The following is a 20328-nucleotide window of genomic DNA, read 5'->3' as shown; positions in this document are numbered from 1 at the left end:
CATCTGAGATGAATACACATTTCTCAGATGAAATACAAACAGCAAATAAATATATGAAAAAATGTTCAACATCACTGGTCATTCAAGAGATGCAAATTAAAACAACACTAAAAAATACAAAAATAAAAAAAGGCAGTGAGACCACCTCAAAAAGAATGGCTATTATCAAGAAGTCAGCCAGTACCAAATGATGGAGGGGCTGTTGGGACAAAGGAACGCCTCTTCACTGTTGGTGGCCGTGCAGACTAGTACAACCATTGGGGAAGTCAATGTGGAGATTCCTCAAAAAACTAAGATTGGAGGTCCCATTTGACCCAGCTATTCTCCTTCTGGGCATCTTCCCAGAAGAAGTAACAACATTGTACCACAGCAATATATGTATACCCATGTTTATAGCAGCACAATTGTTTTTGGTACTGGAGATCAAACTCACGATCTCATGCTTACTAGGCAAGCACGTGAGCCACTGAGCTAAATCCCTGGTTCTAATAAATTGTTTATTAGGACTGTCTTGCCATAGAAGCCAACTCAAAATACCTTAAACAAAAACATAAAATTGTCTCATGTAACTGAAATTCCAAGAAAGATGCGATCCAGATGCTGAAAAACTATGTTGACAGAGCTGTCTTTCATTATTTTGGCACATCCTTTCACTCTGTCAGCTTCTGTCTTGTGTGGGCTTTCTTTTTTTTTTTTTTTTGTCTTTTTCCTTTTTATCGGTACCAGGGATCGAACTCACGACTGCCTGCTTGCAAGGCAGGCGCTTATGCCACTGAGCTAAATCCCCAGCCCCTTGTGTGGGCTTTTTCTATGGGGCAGCAGATTCTCCCAATAGCTGCAGGTTTAGTGGATGCAATGTCAGGATGCTTCCTCTCCTGCTGCCTATGTTAATTCCCAGATAATTTCATTCCCACTCCTATGACACTTGTCAGTGGGAGGAAGGCAGTTGCCAGAAGGAAAAGAGTGGTCTCTCAATGAAAAAAGGAAGCACAATAGAAGTACTAAACAGAGGGCTTGGGAACATAGGTGGAGGTATTAGCCCTAGAGGGAAGAGGTAGCTATCTGTTACAGGTTAGATCCAAGTGTCCCCCAAACCTCTCATGAGCTAAGAGGCAGTGCTTTTGGAAGATGATTGGATCAGGGGGTCTTTTACTCAGCAGTGGGTTCATCCAGAAGTGAATTCAGGTGCGTGTGCTGTTAGGAGGTGGGCCTGGTTAGAGGCTGGGGACTGGGAACATGACCTGGAAGAGGGTATCTCCCAAGCTCCTTTCTCTTTCTGCTTCCTGGATGCTATGATGTGAGCTATTTTCTGCTTTCTGCTACCCAGACCCTTCCACCATGACTTTCTGCGTTTGATTCTGCCAGCCATTGCCTGAAACTTTAGAAACTGTGAACCTAATAACCCTCTCTTCCTTCAAGTTGTGGGTAATCAGATATTCTGTCCCAGCAATGCAAAATGACTAAGACACTGTCTGTTGTAAAAGGACATAACAAGATGAATGTGATCATTATGTATATCTAAGATGTACTAATAAAATCTGATTGAAAAAAGAAAAAGAAGGACATAACAGAAGATGGTTCTTGTGCATTTACATTTGCAAGTTTGGCTTTGGATGCATCTGATAACATCTTTTTAGTGAAATGAGACAAAATGATTTTGACTAGGGGAGGCACAGAAAAGTAGAGATTTGAAAAAATTTGAAATAGTTCTAGGGGAAGAAAGAGAATTTGATTTTAAAAAGAAATCACAGCCAAGTGTGGTAGCACATGCTTATTGTCTCAGTTACTTGAGAGGCTGAGGTAAGAGGATTACTTGAGCCCAGGAGTTACAGACCACCCTGGGCAATAGAGCAAGATTTCATCTTTAAATACATATACACACATAGACATGGCTATTTATAAAAACAATTGTTATTAGGGTGGATTTGTAAAGTTACATGTGTACAATTTTTTCCCAGTGATCTGAGTGTGTGGAGAAAGCAGATAAACTAAATTCACCTGACTTTGAATTTTACTTGTGGAATGTTAAAGCAAAAGACACAGTCAGGGGTAAAAAGAAAGGAAGAAGTAGAGGCAGAAGAAGCATAAGAGAAAGGGAGAGGCAGAGAGAGGGCACATATTGAATGTGGGTTGACCTTCACCTAAAGGATCACAGGCAAATTCAGGGGCTTTGCTCTTGAATATGAGATCTGTATATCTCTATCTTTATATTTTTAATGAGTATTTATAAAAACTGAAAGCTAAGAACAACATGAGGCTTACAAATATGACAAAAGAGCTACAAAATGGTGGATCATGGAATCTAAATTGGGTATGGAGAAACCCCATAACACAGTCCAGAGTAGGAGGAGAAGACCATTTCACAAGCTGAAAAGACCCAGGAGCCAGAAAGAAGAGGAACATGGTCAGCAAGGAAGCTGGTGGAAACTGAGGTAGGCAGGGAGACTAAGCCGTGCACCAATCTTTTCTGAATGAGATGGAATAATCAGGAGGTTTGCAGGTGGTCACAGGGGAGAGGAGCAGAATAAGATGAACCTCAACAAGTAGAATACAGTTTATTTTTGTGAGAATAGCGGATTAATGGTTTGCAGGTGGCAAAGAGAGTGCACAAGGGATCCCATACTCCCCTTCCCTGAGGCCCGAGGCTGCCGAAGAGAAGTAATGACCTTGAGTGGGTGCCTGAGGAAGTCGGGGCAGAATCAAAAGAGCACTCTGAGAGGAGGTGGAGGGATGTGAGGATTTGGTCGCCTCAACTGAAGGATCACTGGACAAGCTTATAAGAAATGTGCTCATGTTGAAAGCAAATTATTGCACATGCTTATTCTTTCTTTTTGTAGTTCTTTGTTACTACTTCACACTTTTAGTGAACAAATCAAGATACAGAGTTCTTTCATGGAATTTTTTTCAAATAGTGCATTTTCTTTATGAATAATCATTCATTTTTAGGGCCAGTCCAAGAATAAGTGAGAGCAAACTTTAGCGTACCAGGAAGCATACTGCCAACCAGGCAGAAAGCTTAGGTGGGGGGCTGGCAGCAGGCCATGGGCTGTCAGGCCCTTTCACCCAGCCCTCCCAGTGGCCTTGCACTGGTATGTGGGACTGACCTTCTGGAGGGAAAAGAGATGACAAGAATGGAAGGAAATATATCCCAGAAATTCTGGAAGGGAACAGCAGGGTCTTGGCCCCAGTAGCACCAACCTTAGAAGCTCATGTTAAGACTCCAGAAATTAACACAGAGGAGGCAACAGAATGACCGAGGGAAGGAAAGGGAAGGCAAGGCAAGTGTTCCTGGCTTCATGGAACAGAGGCCTTCCACATTCAGGCATAGAACAGAGTAAGTAATGTGAGTAAGGCCTGGCTGGGGCCTCAGTGGTCATAACTGGCATTCAGATGGTTGACCATAAAGCAGCTATCAAAATGAGAGTGCTAGACTATGATGAAAGAGGAAGCTAGATTTCCTCTGCACAGAGAATCTACTGGAGCGAAAGAGAAATGGGGCAAACCTTGTGGCCCTGAGGAAGGCTCCAGAGAGGGTAAGAGGGCCTCAGCTGAAGAGGGCCTCAGCTGAAGAGCGTCTTCAGGCTCTGAGATGCTGCAGGAAGCTGGGAGGCACTCTCTGCAGTCAAGGGGCTTCTCCCTTCCCTCAGAGTGAGTTCCTGAAACTGCTGTTATTGTTTTTTGGTGTGTGTGGGGATTGAGACAGGTTCTAGCTATATGTTGCAGTTTGTGTTTGGATGGCCCCTCTTAAGCCTCATCCGGTCATGGAGGTTGCAGAATGTAGCATTTGTGATTGGTTTGTTATCCAGAGCTAGGATTGATGGTGTGGGTGCTCCTCCCACCCAGGGGCAGGGAAACAGCAGACAATATAGGGAAGGGAAGGAGGTGTGATTTTCCCTCTTTTGCCCTTTCGTTCTTGTCGCTTGTGGCTACCATGAACAGCTGCCCCTCAACCATGCCACCCTGCCTTGGAACTAGCTGAATATGGACTGAAATCTCCAAAAAAACTATAAGATAAATAAACCTTTCCTTGCTTCATTTTGGGTGTTAGGTATTATTTCTCAGCAATTAGAGAAAAGTAACCAAGATACTATGTACCCAGGCTGGTCTTAAATTTAAGATCTGTCTGACTCAGCCTCCTGAGTGCTGGGATTACAGGAGTGTGCCACCATCCCCAGTTCATGGCAACTCTTTTTTTTTTTTTTTTTTTTTGTCTTTTTCGTTTTTATCGGTACCAGGGATCAAACTCACGACTGCTTGCTTGCAAGGCAGGCGCTTATGCCGCTGAACTAAATCCCCAACCCCTATGGCAACTGTTTATAACCAGACCTGGAGAAGGCCTTCCCATTTCCTCTCACAAACCTAGCTCTACCCACAAATGGAGAGGTAAAGAGCACTGTGTGCCAGGAGGCAAAGGTCTTATTCTCCAGGGGCAGGATGTAGGCAAGTAGTGTAGACACAGCAGAAGTGGGCATACAGGCAGATGTGCAGCCTGCTCACGTTGTGACAGCCACTTGTAGCTTTGGCTGCAGGAGCAAAAGAAACACTGTGTGTGTGTGTGGGGGGGGGCCTGGAGGTTTAGCTCAGCGGCATAAGCACCTGCCTTGGAAGCAGGCAGTTGTGAGTTCAATCCTCGGTACCAATAAAAAAGAAAAAGACCAAAAAAAAAAAAAAAAAAAAAAAAACACTGGGGCTACTTAACTAGAGTTTCCACAGGCTGGGACAGGGCTGGGCAGAGGCTGCACCCCTCCCATGACCCTGTCCATTATGGGAGGTCCTAGGTAGAACTCAGTGATAGGTGGTAGATAGAGGAACAGAGGGACAGAAGTACATTCTGTGGCAAAGCACTGGTTGGCATGTTAAGAGCAGCACAGGCAGCCAGGTATGGTGATGTAGTACTTTGGAAGGCTGAGACAGGAGGATCACAAACTGGAGCTCAGTCTGGGCAACGAAGCAACTCAGCAAAATCCTATCTCAAAAACAAAAACAAAAAGCCTGGGGGATGGGAATGTAGTTCATTGTGAAGGCCCTGCATTCAGTCTCTAGTACCAAAAAAACAAATAAACAAAAACAAAATGAAACACCAGTGTACCGTTTAAAGGCCACTGCCATGTTCCTAGTGTCACTGAGCTAAGTTCCAGATGGTGCTAGGACTTCAAAACGCTCTTGGTTTTGCTAATAGTAACAGTTGTCCTCCAAGTGGCTTTTCTTCAGCACCGTCGACTCTCCTCTGCACTCTTTTCCCAAAGTTCTCTTGCAGAGCTGCCTCTCATGTTGAATCACTGATGAGTAATCTGATCTTACCTTTCAGGGCTTATACGGAATAAAGGAGGAAATCTTTCTCAGCGTCCCTTGTATCTTGGGGCGGAATGGTGTCTCAGACATCGTCAAAGTCAGTTTGAATTCTCAGGAGGAGGCCCTTTTCAAGAAGAGTGCAGATACACTTTGGAATATCCAAAAGGATCTAGAGTTTTAAACCTTTGAATGGTTCACCATTTTATAGAAGATAGAAGACTGTATATTTTACATTTTGTGGTTTTGTCTGAGCTTTAAAATAATTTTAAAAATTGGGGGGCTGGGGATTTAGCTCAGCGGCATAAGCACCTGCCTTGCAAGCAGGCAGTCATAGTTCGATCCCTGGTACCGATGAAAACGAAAAAGACAAAAAAAAATTTTTTTTTAAATTGGGGACTTATAACTTTAGTCTCTCAAAAAGAGGAAGAGAAAGTAGTAGAAAGATTTCTCCTTTTATGAATCCCTATCAGTTCTGTTCTACTGGTAACGGATCAACACAGGTGTAAGTTACTGTGGAAGTGTGCAACACGTGTAAGAATTGCCTTTGAGTTTAGTAGACCATGTGTAACAACCGACTATAATATGAAACTTAAGATTGTCACAGAAACCAAGAAGTCTTTTTTCTAGTTTTGAAATTTCATCTTGTGCTAACTTCATTATAACATCCAGCAATTCACTTTAACTGCTTCATTAGCTTTATGTGTTTATGTGTAATCTTTACTAAATATTTAAGATCCTATGTATCAGAGATGTAACTTTATGATATAAAAATAAATGAAATAAAATGGATTTAAAAAAATAAATGAGATGATACATTCAACTCTGCAAGTTTATACCAACTGATACAATCTTAAGTAGTAATTTCCTGTCTAGACTGAAATACCACATGAGGAGTTTAGATCATTACTGGGTCATTTGTTCAGCAAACTTCTTGCCATGTATGGTTATGAGGTTATGCTTCCTTCCCTCAAATATTCACAGTATTGATTACTGACTTACACGAGATAGTAGCTAACTGATAACTTCCATTGGGCATGGTGGCAGAATCTCAGCATTCGGGCAGACTGAGGCAGGAAGATTATAAATTCAAGCCCAGGCTGGGCCACTTCGAAAGACACTGTCTTAAAAAATAAAGGGTTGGGGGCTGGGAATTTAGCTCAGAGGCATAAGTACCTGCCTTGCAAGCAGGCGGTTGTGAGTTGGATCCCTGGTACTGATAAAAAGAGAAAAAGGAAAAAAAAATTAAAAAAAATAAAGGGTTGGAGATGCAGCTCAGGGCAAAGGTTCTGAATTCAATCTCTGATTAAAAAAAAGGTGACTTTCTCTTGGTGTCTAAATTAAGAAAGTATGTGCATCTTCTGATCTATATATACATACAGATTATGAAATATTTCCTTGACTTCATGAAGAATTTAAGGCAATTATAATAAAATATACAGTAAGGGGCTGGGGATTTAGCTCAGCAGCATAAGTGCCTGCCTTGCAAGCAGGCGGTCATGAGTTCGATCCCCAGTACCAATAAAAAAAAATATATATATATACAGCAAAACAAAAACTAAGAAATGGCGACCAACATACCTTACAAATTAAAACCAGGACAGAAGCAGCAGAGACACAGGAAGGCGGCTGTACACACGGACCCGGCCAGGCACCCGGCCAGGCTGGTGCCCTCTCCTAATCCTAGTATCTTTTTTTTTTTTTTTTGGTACTGGGGATCCAACTGCCAACCACGAGCTTGCAAAGCAGGCGCTTATGCCGCTGAGCTAAATCCCCAGCCCAGTTCCTGGTATCCTGACAGGGTTTGTTCGAGTCACCTGCGGAACAGGGTTAGCTTCCCATTATTTTGTTCTTTTTCCTCTTCCCCCTAGTTCTTCCCCTGAAAGCATAAAATATGGTTGAGTGCAGTTAGGATAAGGGACAAAGAGACTCGTTTTATTTTCCCTTTTTAACATGTTCCTATTGAACATCAAATCAGAACTTTGTTTTAGGAAATCTTTATAAAGATTGAAACGCTGAAGAGCATGTGGTTTCCATGGAGAATATTTTGGGAAGTGAAGCTGTGCTACATCATGTATTCACAGGAGGACAATACTGGCCCCAGAGGGTGATACAGGTGTGTGTGTGGGGGGTGGGGGTAACGGAAAATATAAGACCAAGAGTTTGACTCTCCCAAGTTCAACCCTACTTGACAAAATCTTATTCCTTAATGCTGTATTCATGGAGTAAAAAAGCAGACTGTCAAGGGGAATTGTCTAAAAAGGCTCTTGAAAGAATGAAAATGAAGGGGGAGGGGATGAGAGTAGCTGTTCCACAGCTATAAATACAATTTTTGAGATTTGTATTACCTACTATGATTCAGACCTACTATGAGTTAGAAAGCAATTGATTAGCTAAAACACGGTGCAAGAAAAGTGGGAAACCTTGGTTTATCGACTAAGAAATTCAGGGAGAAAAGTTGGATTTCACATTTAGCTACTTTCAAAATAATGAATTTTCCTTTCCACTTAAAGAACTAAATGGTTATAAAATTATCACTATACTGATAAAATTCTTTTTTTTTTTTTTTATCGGTACCGAGGATCGAACTCACAACCGCCTGCTTGCAAAGCAGGTGCTTATGCCGCTGACCTAAATCCCCAGCCCCAATGATAAAATTCTTATGGTTATTTCAAATTTCTTTTTTCATACAGTGTTCCTACCTTACTTTTCCTACTTTACTTTTCCATACTTTTCCTACCTTAGCTCATGCTAGAGATGATAAAAAGTAGTCCCAGGGTCCTTTTCTTTTACAGTGCTGGAGAAAAATTTCCAAGTGAAATTCAAAAGGCCCTTATTGCCGAACATGGTGGCGCACACTCATAACCCCAGCACTTAAGAGGCTGACGCAGGAGGATCACTGTGAGTTCGAAGCCAGCCTGGGCTGCACAGTAAGATCATGTCTTTAAAAAAAAGAAGAAAGAAAAAAAAAAAAGGCCCTTCCTGGATACATGTAGATGAGTTTTCACTACAAACAAAATCAATCGGGCTGGGGTACCAGGTAGCAGAACAGTGCCTGCATGGCAACCACGAGATCGTCAGTTTAATGCCTGGTACCGGGAAAAAAAAAAAAAAAAAATCAGTTGGGCGTGTGGTGGATGAATCCTGGTCAAATAGTACTCAGCACCCTAGCTCAAGGCCACCGGTTCATTGTACGTTCTGCATCTGATGCGCTAGAAGGTCCAGGAGCCTTGGTGAACCCGGCCCACCACCAGGAGGGCCTTACTCCGCCACCGGCGCGCAGGCGCGGTGCAGGTGCAATGCCCGGATGTGCAGAGAAGCCAGTCCTGCACGCGCGCCCACCCCCACAGACTCAGGGTGAGGACTGGCGGGCAACAAAGGTAGCCGGTCTGTGCTTTACCTTGTGCGTTAGTTCTTTCATATGTTGACTGCGTTGGTCTGCAGGAGTCCTGAAGAGCAGACCACGTGCCCATCCCACATGGGGCAGGCGGCTCTTACCTCGGGGTGCAAGCCCGGGCTCCCTGGTGCCTGGGCCTTCCGCCTGCGAGTTCAGGACCAGAGGAGGGTGAGTTGGCTGGGACGAGGGCGGCCACGTCGGTGTTACACCGTGCGACTGTGGGCTCCTGTTTCCCTGTGCTCCCCCCAGCGGCCCTCACCTGCCTCCCGCCCCGGCCCGCGTTCTGGAGCCCGAGCCTGAGCTGCAGCCCAGTGGTGTAGCGCCTGTGTGGCAAGCACGAGGTCCCACGTTCGATTCCCAGTATCCACAGAAAACAAGTGCTAAGGGTTTCACTGTCTATGGCAGCAGGATCTGTGCTGTGGGGCTGGGGGAGCTGAGTGCCTGTGCTGCCAGCGGCTTAGTAAAGGCAAGGTACGAGCCTTGCACCTCAGAGCTGCTCATTTTCCTTGGTAGGCCACATGGCTGCTGCATATGCACTTACCACATTCCTGGGGTGCGCTGACCGTGTGATGTGCAAACGGGAGAAATGGTGGCAGGCGAAAGGAGCATGTGTGCCAGCGATCTCATTCGTGGCTCTGCTTCATTTCAGGTTCTGTCCCTCGGGTTAGTTCTAGTGTTTTAGTGTGAGTGCAGCTGATAAAGCTACTGTCCCATTTAATGCCTAGCGACAGGACTAAAAAGACAGGCACATGTGAAGTTTTAGTAACTCTTAAGAAACTTTGAACCATATTTTGGCTTTATTAACAGAAGATAATTTCGTTAAGTAAGCGTTCTATTGGTTTCAATACTGGCGGGAATCATTTGAAGGACTGGGCCCGGATTTCATGTCTGCAGGCTGTAAGTATTCTCATGGCACTCAGAATGACAGCTGCTGTCAGCTGCTGCTCCTGCCAGTCCTACAAATTCCTAATGAGTCATTTTTTTCTACCAACGTAATGTCATTATCAGCAGTGTCCTCACTGCCATAAAGTACATACGTGGAAGTTGATTTCTGTAAGACCATATATATTTTGCTCTTACTAAGTTCTCAACTGTGATGACACTCCCCTTTTCTGGAGAAAATGCTCAGAACATACATTACACAGGAAGAGAAGAAAATGCCAGGCCACAAGCCTATGAAGGACAGGCTAACCTTACTGCTGTGTGCTAACGTGAAAGGTGACCTCAAGGTAAAGCCTGTCTTGTTTTATCACTGAGACACCTACAGTGTTCAGAAAACAAAGCCATGAAGAATAGGTCAGGGGGCCTTGTGGAGGTCTAACACAAAAACCTGGATATCAGGAGTACTTTTCCTTGAGAGGATCAGGGAGGCTTTCTGTCCCACTGTTAAGAAGTATTTAGAGGACAGTTTTACCACTCAGGCCTCTCAGCATGGGCCACACTGTTGCTCACTCACGGTATTTGGAGAACTGGCTGAAGGATTCCCATGGCTCTCGGTCAGGTTCCTCGCACCTAATACAGCTCCTTTTCTGCAGCCTACAGACCACAGGTGATATCAAACCTAACTTTAAGAAGCTATACACCAAGGACTTACTCTTGGAGTGCTTTCAGGTGGCCTCGGCTACAGACTTAACTTTTAAAATGTTCTGGAAGGAGCACCACACCACCCTTTTCTGTGTGGGCTTCACTGAGAAATCCTGGGCCAATGTCTGTCTCTCTAACGACACAGAGAACTGCCTGAAAGAAAGTGTGGCCTGAGCCTTCTGCTGGCCCTGTGGTTGATGACGCTGTCACACAGCAGAGTCCAGAGGCGTGCAGGTACATGGTGATGCTGAGGAACTGGTGGAGGGACACTCGGGAACCATCTACAGAGGAGCTTCGGCAACTCTGACTGAGCCACAGAGAATGGCAGCTGAGGAGCCTCCTGATGAGGGGGAGTAGTATCAACTGTCAGTGCAGCAGAGCTCTTCTGAAGAAAGGAAACCCTGGGAAAAGGGACAGAGCTACAGACATCCGTAGAGATGCATTCGCTTGCCTATTGACAGTGTGGTGTCACACTACAGAACAGTGTTGAAAGACAGAAACAGACAACCTTAGACCAGGTTTTAGTTCTGAAAAGGCTCAGACCAAGTGAGCCAGAATCAGGTCTCCCGAGGAGAGGACACCAGGGACCAGATTCCTGATGTCCCTATGGAAGGGCCTCTCCTTCCAAACAGTTACCACCTTCCATTTCGTCCTCTCTTCCTGCAAGCTAAAGACAGCAGCTTGGATGGTGAGTACGGTGTGAAACTGTTGTTTCTGCTAAACTAGGGACGTTTAGTATTTGCTGAATATACATGGGAAATTAGTGGTGTTTCTGGTAAATTACACCCATTACAAACCCTTTTTTGTTATGGAAGGTTAGTTAAGGGGTGTTTTGGGAAAGTCGGAACACATTATGGGTATTTCCATTTCTTATGGGAAAAATAACCTCGACTTAAAACCAACCTGAGTCAGAAGCAGCCCTTTAAATGAACCAAGTTCATAAGTCAAGGATCCACCGTAGATAGAAAAAGCATGCAGTTAAAAAAAAAATCTTTTACCATTTCTGCTTTGAAGGCCTTCTTTGTGGGAGAGCAGTGCTGTTAGCTTCAGATCATAAGCTCTTAGAGCTTACATTTTATTCTACTGCAAACTGTAGCATTCAGGTTAGAAAATGTGATCCTAGGAGGCTGGGGGTTTAGCTCAGCGCATAACCGCCTGCCTTGCAAGCAGGCAGTCGTGAGTTCGATCCCCGGTACCGATAAAAAGGAAAAAGACAAGAAAAGAAAAGAAAATGTGATCCCAGCTTAAGGCTCCCTTCAGTCTTCTCTTCCTTGCACTAAATTGCAACTTCTGTAATTCAAGGAGTTGGAGTTATTTATGAGACAGTTTATCACTTACTACATAGTTTAAGCTGGTTCTGAACTTGCAGTGATCCTCTTGCCTTTGCCTCCAGTGTTGGGAACACAGGCATGCACCACTATGTTCTGCCTGGAGATGTCTTAAAGGCTCCTTGGTGATGAAGAATTCTCTGGTATAATCATCGTAGAGAAACAGTAGTGTCTTTAAAATTGCTGGTTCTTCTTTTTTTTTTGTAAGAGGGATCAAACTCAAACTCACGACCTTACATTTGGCCAGACAGGTGCTTGCTGCTCAGCTGTATCCCCAACCCTAAAGTAACTGAATTATATACCACAGCATATAAATGTTCATTGCTGTGAGATCCATTTTGTTTTAGGTGATGAATCCTGAGTCTAGACAATGGCCAGTGAAACAGTCGAAGGAAAGAATTGCTAAAAGTCAAAAGTATAAGAGGGAAAAAACACTGGATTGCGAGTACAAAGACTGGATTTTCTACTTAGGTTCATTTTAATAAAGAGAATCCAGAAAGATTGGGTTAGAATATATTTTTATAGTATTTATTTATTTATTTACAAGTTTTAGGTTTACAAAAAAAAGAAAGGAAAAAGATAGTACAGTTTGTGTACCCCATCCAGTCATAAGCATCATACTTTGGTAGGTACATTTATTACAATTTGAGAACCAACACTGTCATACTTAATTTTTTACCTAGTGTCCTTTTTTTCTTTTGTGCTGGTACCCAGGATCCTGCCTTACAGTTAGTTACCACGTTTTCTCTATACTGTGACAGTTTGAGAGGTTTCATTTTTTTTTTTTTTTTTTTGATAAATTGGGCCATTCTGAGGTGCAGCAGGTAGGTATTTTACAGAATGCCTCTCTGGAATCTGCCTCTTCTCATGGTTAGACTGCTGTTCAGAGGTGCTGGCCATTTTACCCTGTCCTGTCCAGGGTCTGTACTGACCACAGAACTCTGCTTATGCTGCCCTCGGTCACCTGGCTGAGGAAGCAAGTACAGTTTTCTCCTGTAGAGTTCCTTTCCCCTCTTCTGTACTGGAGGGCTCTGCTCTTTCCTTGAGGGTGGAGTACCCTCCAGAGATTAAATTAATTCTTCTGCATGTATTTCTTCTCCCCTATTGATGAATTTGTTTATCAATATAGTTATGGACTCATGAATTTCATTTTTTTGTCTTGAGATAGGGTCTCACTATGAAGTTCAGGCTGGCCTTGAACTTACTTTACAGCCCAGGCTGGTCCCAAACTCTCAAAGATCCTCCTGCCTCGTGCTAGGATTACAGGTGTGAGTCACCACGCCTGGCTAATGAATCTTATCTTTTGGGTAATACTTTTTCATTTTGTTTCTCAAATTGTTCTAGCCTTGCCCTTTGGGAGCTCTCTCGGACCCTGTCCCCTTTTACTCCCTCAATATGAAGTTTGCGAGTTTTTTGAGCACTTTCTCACTTTCTGGAAATTTAAGATATAACTGATTCTTCCTTTTTTTTTGTTTTGGTACTGGGGATCAAACTCGTGACCTCACACTTGCCAGGAGGCGCTTATGCCACTGAACTAAATCCCCAGCTCTTCACTTTTTTTTTTTTTGCTATGTCTTTTTTGATAGCCACTATGTAATGTGGCTGGCCTTGAGCTTCCCGAAGTCTTCCTGCCTCAGCCTTCCAAGTGCTGGGATTATAGGCATGCACCACTATGCCCAGCAACTTTGTATTATCTTCTGTGTCAGTCCTAGAATCAGCCTTTTCACACCAACAAACTCTTAATTCTTTTGAACAGAGAATATTAGTGATATTAGCTAGATGTGCTCATTGGTACTTGAGTGATGATAGATGTTTTCTGGTATCGAATTGAACTCAGGATCTCATGCTTGCCAGGCAGGCACTGTGCTGCCGAGCTATATCCCCAACCCACATTTTAAGAACTATCTTTTTTTTTTTAATCGGTACTGGGGATTGAACTCACAACCGAGTGCTTGCAAGGCAGGCACTTATGCCACTGGGCTAAATCCCCTTACCCTAAGAACTATCTTTCAAAGATTACTTTACCAATACAATTATACTCCAATCTATGAAAAATTCAGGGTATTTAGGGGGAGTTCATCTCCTTAAGCAACAACCTGTTCTTAGTGACACTTTAGGCTAATGAGTTTTAATTTAAAATTTAAAGGGCTTGGTTAGATTTGCATTAACAATACAGTAAAAAGATTGAACAGGTTGGACTTGTGCTTAAGATATAGATACTTGATTATTTTGAAGTACTGTATTAGTACAAATTCATTTTATTTTTAGGGAGGATTTTAATACATAATAATGATAAACATGGGGCTGGGGATTTAGCTCAGCAGCATAAGCGTCTGCCTTGCAAGTAAGTGCATGGTCGTGAGTTAGATCCCTGGTACCGATAAAAAAAAAATAATAATGACAAACATAAGCTAAGCATGGCAGTGCATGCCTCCAGCTAATTGGATGGGAGAAGGGTGAGACAAAAAGACTGCAAGTTTGAGGCCAGGTCTGGGCAATTTATTGACCCCCTATCTCAAAAGTAAAATAAAAAGGCCGGGTTTTTTTTTTTTTTTTTTTTTTTTTTGTACTCACAACCTACACTTGCCAAGCAGGCGCTTATGCCACTGAGCTAAATCCCCAGCCACCAGGGTTGTTTCTTAGTGGAAGAGTACTTGCCTAATATACGTTCAGGCCTCTGGTTCAGTCCCTAGTACTGGAAAAACAAGAGTATTTACTTAAAACATCTTAAGCCAAAAGGCAATGCATTTACCACTTTCAAAAGCAGAAGTAATTTAATAGCTAGATAGCAAGGTGGCGGTGCACACCTATAATCCTCGAGGCTGAGGCAACAGGACTACAAGTTTGAGCCCTGTCTAGAAAGCTGAGACCTAATCTTAAAAACTAAAAGAGCTGTGGATGTAACTCAGTATGAAGATCCTGAATTCAACCCAGTACCTTAAATATTTCTAAAAAAGATATAATGGAGAAGTTGTCCTCTCATCCAATTTCCATTCAGTAGCTTATTCCAACATCTACTATAGGCAACCATATAAATTAGTTTCTTGTGCATCCTCTAGTGTTTCTTTTGTACATACTTCATCTCCTTTCATACATGTAAAATAGATGCTAGAAATATATTGTGGGCTTTTCTGTAGGTAATGTCTGATTACGGAACTGTACAAGTTTAGTGTTAGAAAGAGCTTGGTTTTAATCCATTTATTAAAAAAAAATCACATTTCAAGGGGCTGGGGATCTAGTTCAGCGGCATAAGCACCTGCCTTGCAAGCAGGCGGTCGTGAGTTCGATCCCCGGTACCCATAAAAAATTTAAAAAAAAAACACATTTCTTCCCTAAGAGATCACCGTATTAAAAGTTTCTGATTTGCTTTTCTAATAATGAGCTCCAACTTTCCTCTGTAATTTGTATCTCTTCTGGTTTGGACTGTCATGATGAAACTTGAAGAAATTTATTACATCTTCTCTGTATCTAATAATTCAAAACTAGACACAGATTACCACCCTTAAGAACTTTTTTACCCACCATTTACTCAAGAAATGTTCACTCCTCCCTCCACCCCTGACTAATGTCTTTTAGGGTTTGAGTGATGAACTTAACCTTTGCAGATGTTGATGAAGCGTGAGACAGTGGACCTACAACATGGCAGCTCTTTCACGGAAATGCCAAGTATCACCTGTGCTATTTTACAGATGACGTATTTGTGAACTCAGGTTAAATAACAGTGATGGAGTATGGATCTGAACCCAATTTTATGATCCCAAGCCTAAGCTCTTAAACTACTTACGTGACACCCAAGAGGTAATTATTTGAAGAACTGACTGAACGAACCAAGATTTCCCTGTTCCAGGATCTTTTCCTATGATATCTATTTCTTTCTTTCTTTCTTTCTCTGTTTCTGTATAAATATTCTTTACTGAACAGTCTACTTCTTACCTTTACTTATTCTAAATAGCACAAGGTACTTTTGTTTTTTAAATGGAAACAGTACTGAATTCCTGAAATTAAGAGTAGTGAGCCAGTTGTGGGGCACATGCCTGTAATCTCAGCTGCTTGCTTGGCTAAGGCAGGAAGGTCACAACTTTGAGGCCAGCCTGTGCAATTTGTGAGACCATTCTCAACAAAGGGCAGGGGATGTGGCTTAGTGTGAGGGCCAGGTTTCAATTCCCAGGAAATAAGCAAACCGACAAGCCAGAGAACCACCACAAAACAAAAACAAATACCACTCTTTGATTTTGTCCAGCAAACTTTTTAATGATTTCCAGTATTATAGTCCCTGCTTCAAATAGATTATCATTACCAGCATAAATGAATTTTCTTGAGGTTAAATAACTCTACAAAAAAGAATTAGTATTAAATTCTAACCTACCAATATAATCTCAGAATCTTTGTGTTTTGTTAGTGTAACATGTATTCTAATTGTAAGTTCTAGTCACTGTATATACTGTGGTAATTATTTTTGATTTTTTTTTAGACAAGAGTCTTGCTATGTAGTACAGGCGAGTCTGGTACTTATGGTGATCCTCCTGCGTCAGCCTCTCAAGTGCTAGATTATAGATGTGTGCCACCAAACCTCGCAATATCCCTTTAAATATTAGTGTTTATTTTTTGTGACTTTGTGGTTTACATTCTAAAGGCCATGCTGAGGTTGTTTCCCACATTAGTATATAGTTTATTACACAACTAGGTGCAAAACTGTACTAGACTTCTCATTGGGGGATAGACAAGGTGGACAAATTCAGGACGCTATGTTTGGGTGCAAGACTTCTGATAAATTATACAAAGTGAGGCAAAGGAGGAGGAATCAAAAGTAACTCATAGATGTTCCCCTCTTACTGGTAAACTAATTAGAGAGTAGTTCCATTTACCTAGGTTAGGATGTTCTCTCAGGGTTGAGAGGAAAGTAGGAGGTAGCAGTGTTAGGGTTAGGAAAAAACAAGACAGAAAAATAAAGTTCCCAATTGAGACATGTTAAATTGAGATTTTTTTTTTTGGCGGGTTGGGGGAGGTCTTTTTGAGACAGGGACTTGCTATGTACTTCAGGCTGGACTTGGGCTTACTTTGTAGCCCAGGCTGGTCTCGAACTTGTAAATGGTTCTCCTGCCTCAGCTTCCCAAGTGCTCGGATTACAGGAGTGCACCACCATGCCCAGCTCTAAATTTGAGATATTTAAAAAAACAATGCAAAAGGAAATGTTCAGACTGGTAGTTGGTTATATTAGTCTAGAGGCTCAGCAGTATAGAGGCAAATTACTATACTGTTATACAGTCATTTTGAAAGTTTTTCCCTGTAGGTAGACCAAAACTGAATACCTAATTAAGTTTATTCATTTAAATTTTGATATGGATACCTGCTATTTTCTTGCTATTTAAGTAGTTTCATGATTACACATACATAAATGTATGTATATATGTATCTACTTTGTTGTTTGTGAGACAGGTCTATGTAGTGCAGGCTGGATTTGAACTCACTTAAACAGCTCAGGCTGGCCTCAAACTCCTGGCAATTTTCCTCATGCCTCAGTCCCCCAAGTGGGATTACAGGCATTACCCACCATGCTTAGCCAGCATGATTTTATATTTATATTGCTCCAACAAAGCTTTTATCCTTGTCTTTTTTGCTCTAATAGCTTGCATTCCTTTAGGGTTAATGGTTTAAAATCTTTATCTTATGATTGGTTTATTGTTACTATGTACATTGTGCCTATATTCTTTTATTTCTAACTTAGCAATGTATCATGTGGTGAAACCCTGTCTCAAAAAGACAAAGGGCAGGGAGATAGCTCATCGGCACAGCGCCTGCCTGGCAAGTTTAAGGTTGGGAATTCAATTCCCAGTACCCAGGGTGGGGCAGGCCGGGCGTGGGGGAAGTAGACAAACAAAACAGTGTATCATGAAGCTCACTGCATGCTGGTGTTTACAGACATGGTAATTATCAATTTGAGTGTTAAAATCTTCCAACTTAAGTTTTTCTTTAAGATTATTTTTACTTTCCTGCATCCCTTGCATTTTGTGTGAAGAATCGGCTTGTCAGTTTCTAGGAAGAAAAAGTGGCAGAGATTTTGACAGAAATTAAATCAAATCTGTAGACCAGTTTTGTTAGTATTTCTATTTTAAGCCTTCTGGTCCATGTACATAGGATGTCTTTCAGCCGCCATGCCCAGCTGGCTTTGAACTCACTCATGTGGCACACAGTTATCTAAGGAGTACTGATTTACTGTGTTTCTACATACCAGGGCATACAGAGTAGCAACCAAAGGGTTTTTCATAATTTATTTCTATTGTGTAGATATGACTGGAGTTGGTGTATTCCTAGATCTGGATACAGAACCATCAAATTTACCTTTTTTTTTTTTTTTTTTTTTGGTGGTACCAGGGATTGAACTTACAACTCACGCTTGCCAGGCACTGAGCTAAATCCTTGGTCCCAAATTTACCTTTTCATTTAGGTAAAATTTTAGAGAATCAGTCACTGCTTAGGTTAGAGCTCTCTCTTGAGCTTTTCTTTGCAGTGGTGTTAGAAGTGGCTCTGATTTGAATATTGCCTGTTCCTCTGCTTGGCAGAGGCTTGGTATCCACTCCAGAAGTTGTCAGGGGCTGATCCTAGGAGAGACAGATTGAAGTGTAAGCCTAAGCATCACTTAGTCCTGCTTGCTCACTGAAATGATACGTATTTTGAATATATTGATCATATAGAGGCTTAAACATAAAGTAACATTGTTTCTGGGTAAGCAAAAAGTTTCTTTTAAGCACTTAAGTGTTTTAATTTTCATCACATTTATTTATTATAAAAGGATCCACCAGCCAGGCATAGTGGCACATACCTCTAATACCAGCACTCAGGAGGACTGCCACGAATTTGAGTCTAGCTTAGGTTGCAGAGTAAGTCTGAGGCCAGCCTGAAATACATGGTGAGACCCTGTCAACAAAGGGGGGGATACCCCAAGCACAACTTGGGAGACTGCAACAAGAGGATCCCCAGGAGTTTGAGGCCAGCCTGGGCTACACAGTGTAAAATCAGCCTGAATTACAGAGTGAGATCCTGTCTCAAAAAGTATAAAACAAAACAAAACAAATCTCCAAATTTGAAAAACATGAGATCTTTACTGGAAATCTTATAGTTAAGTTTGTAATGCTTTAATACAGAAGTAAATAACATGATGTAGTTTGTATTAACTTAAAACTGAGTAGTTCAGAAAGATCAGCATTGTAATTTAAGTAATGAGTTTCTCAGATTAAGGATAAGTGTAACTGGGGAAATTTAAGGAAAGAGATGAGGTACTAGCAATCTGCAGTTGCTTCTGGCTAGAAACCTCGGAAAGTTAGTCGACGATGGGGATGGACGTAAAGGGAGAGAAGTTAAAACTGTCTATAGTTGGCAGGGTTAAGCTGCCACTTTCTTGTTGGAGAACTTCTGCCAAGGTCACTGGATTGTGGATCCCCCCATCTAGACGCTTTTGATTTAGGGGATCTGGATTGGGGCTCAGAAAGCTGCATTTTTCGTAGTACTTCCAGTTGAAGATCATCTAGGGCAGTTGTAACAGTTAAGAAAAAATTTGCAGAGGTGTGGAACAGGGTATGGTGGCAACCTGCTGCCCCAGCTACTTGGGGGGGCTGAGGCAAGAGGACTGCTGGAGCCCAGACCACGCCCTGCCACAGAGTGGGAGGAGCCTATCTTTAAAAACCAAAGCCAAGAGGGCTGGGGATTTAGCTCAGCGGCATAAGCGCCTACCTTGCAAGCGTGTGGTCATGAGTTCGATCCCTGGTACCGGTAAAAATACAAAATACAAAAAAAAACAAAAACAAAAAATAAAACCTGTTTTCTAGATAATGGGTTAATTGCATATTTTTAGTACTTTATAAGTTAGTCTCTATATTGAATTCTGCTACAGGGATGAGATTATTTCCTATAACTTTTATTACAGTACTTCTTTCGTGTGTGATCATAATCATCAGACAGTTTCTTTTCTTTTTTACGAGGCAGGGTCTCACTATGTAGCCCAGGCTTGCCTTAAACTCATGGCAGTCCTGCCCCCAGCCTCAAGTGCACCACCATGTCCAGATTTAGGTAATTTCTTAAGCAGCCAGGGACTAATTCAGTGTTGTGCATTGCTAACAGCAAACCACTGACTAGCACCATGGTAGAAATTATTTGTTGATTGAATATATGTGTGTATGTAAGTATATTAATTTTTAAAGAGTTGCCACACAGTTTTTACTGTCAGTGGAGTTGGGTTTTATGTTAATTTCTAGATCTCTGAAACTACTTTTCTTAACTCTATTGTTTGCTTTATTTAAATAACCACTATGAAGAATTTTAGGAAAAACTGATATTTTGTGGAACTATCAAATAGTTTGCTACAAAATGGACATTTAGTGATAAGCATTTCTTCCAAATGTATGTTAATTCTATAAGGCAAAAATAAAGGTATATACACACAAAAGAAATCTAAATGTTAACTCCAATCCTCACACTAGATAAAACCTTGATTTGCTTTGCTAGGTTTTATTCTAATAATTTTTGTACGTAGATTTTAATCTTTAAAGAAAAGATGTGAACTCTATAAACCATGTTGATGACTAAGTTGGTCACATTCTTTTCGAAGAGGTATAGGCTGGGCTTCCCTAAATACAAAGGGAAATTGTTCACATACCAGAATGTTCTATCTTTTCCTAGTCTCCTCGTTTTGAAGAACATTCTGTTCTACTTGAATGTGCTCTGCAGGATTGTGTT

At 41.8% G+C, this 20328-nt stretch overlaps 1 protein-coding gene across 3 annotated transcripts in view; it reads left to right on the top strand.

Moving 5' to 3' along the window:
• Window positions 1-6072, top strand: part of LOC100713414 (L-lactate dehydrogenase C chain) — a 42421-nt gene extending 36349 nt beyond the window's left edge. For all 3 annotated transcript variants that reach the window (XM_063256822.1, XM_063256819.1, XM_023563960.2), the window contains one exon: window positions 5309-6072. In XM_063256822.1, coding sequence (XP_063112892.1) covers window positions 5309-5473 — 165 coding nt within the window. In that variant the 3' untranslated portion in view covers window positions 5474-6072. The remainder of the gene's footprint in view (window positions 1-5308) is intronic.
• The last annotated feature ends 14256 nt before the right edge of the window (window positions 6073-20328 follow it).

The sequence above is a fragment of the Cavia porcellus genome, unplaced genomic scaffold, assembly GCF_034190915.1.
Source record: "Cavia porcellus strain 051 isolate PalLab524CR breed Dunkin Hartley unplaced genomic scaffold, mCavPor4.1 scaffold_9, whole genome shotgun sequence".
Lineage (NCBI taxonomy): Eukaryota > Metazoa > Chordata > Mammalia > Rodentia > Caviidae > Cavia > Cavia porcellus.
This window is presented reverse-complemented; position numbering and strand designations above follow the sequence as displayed.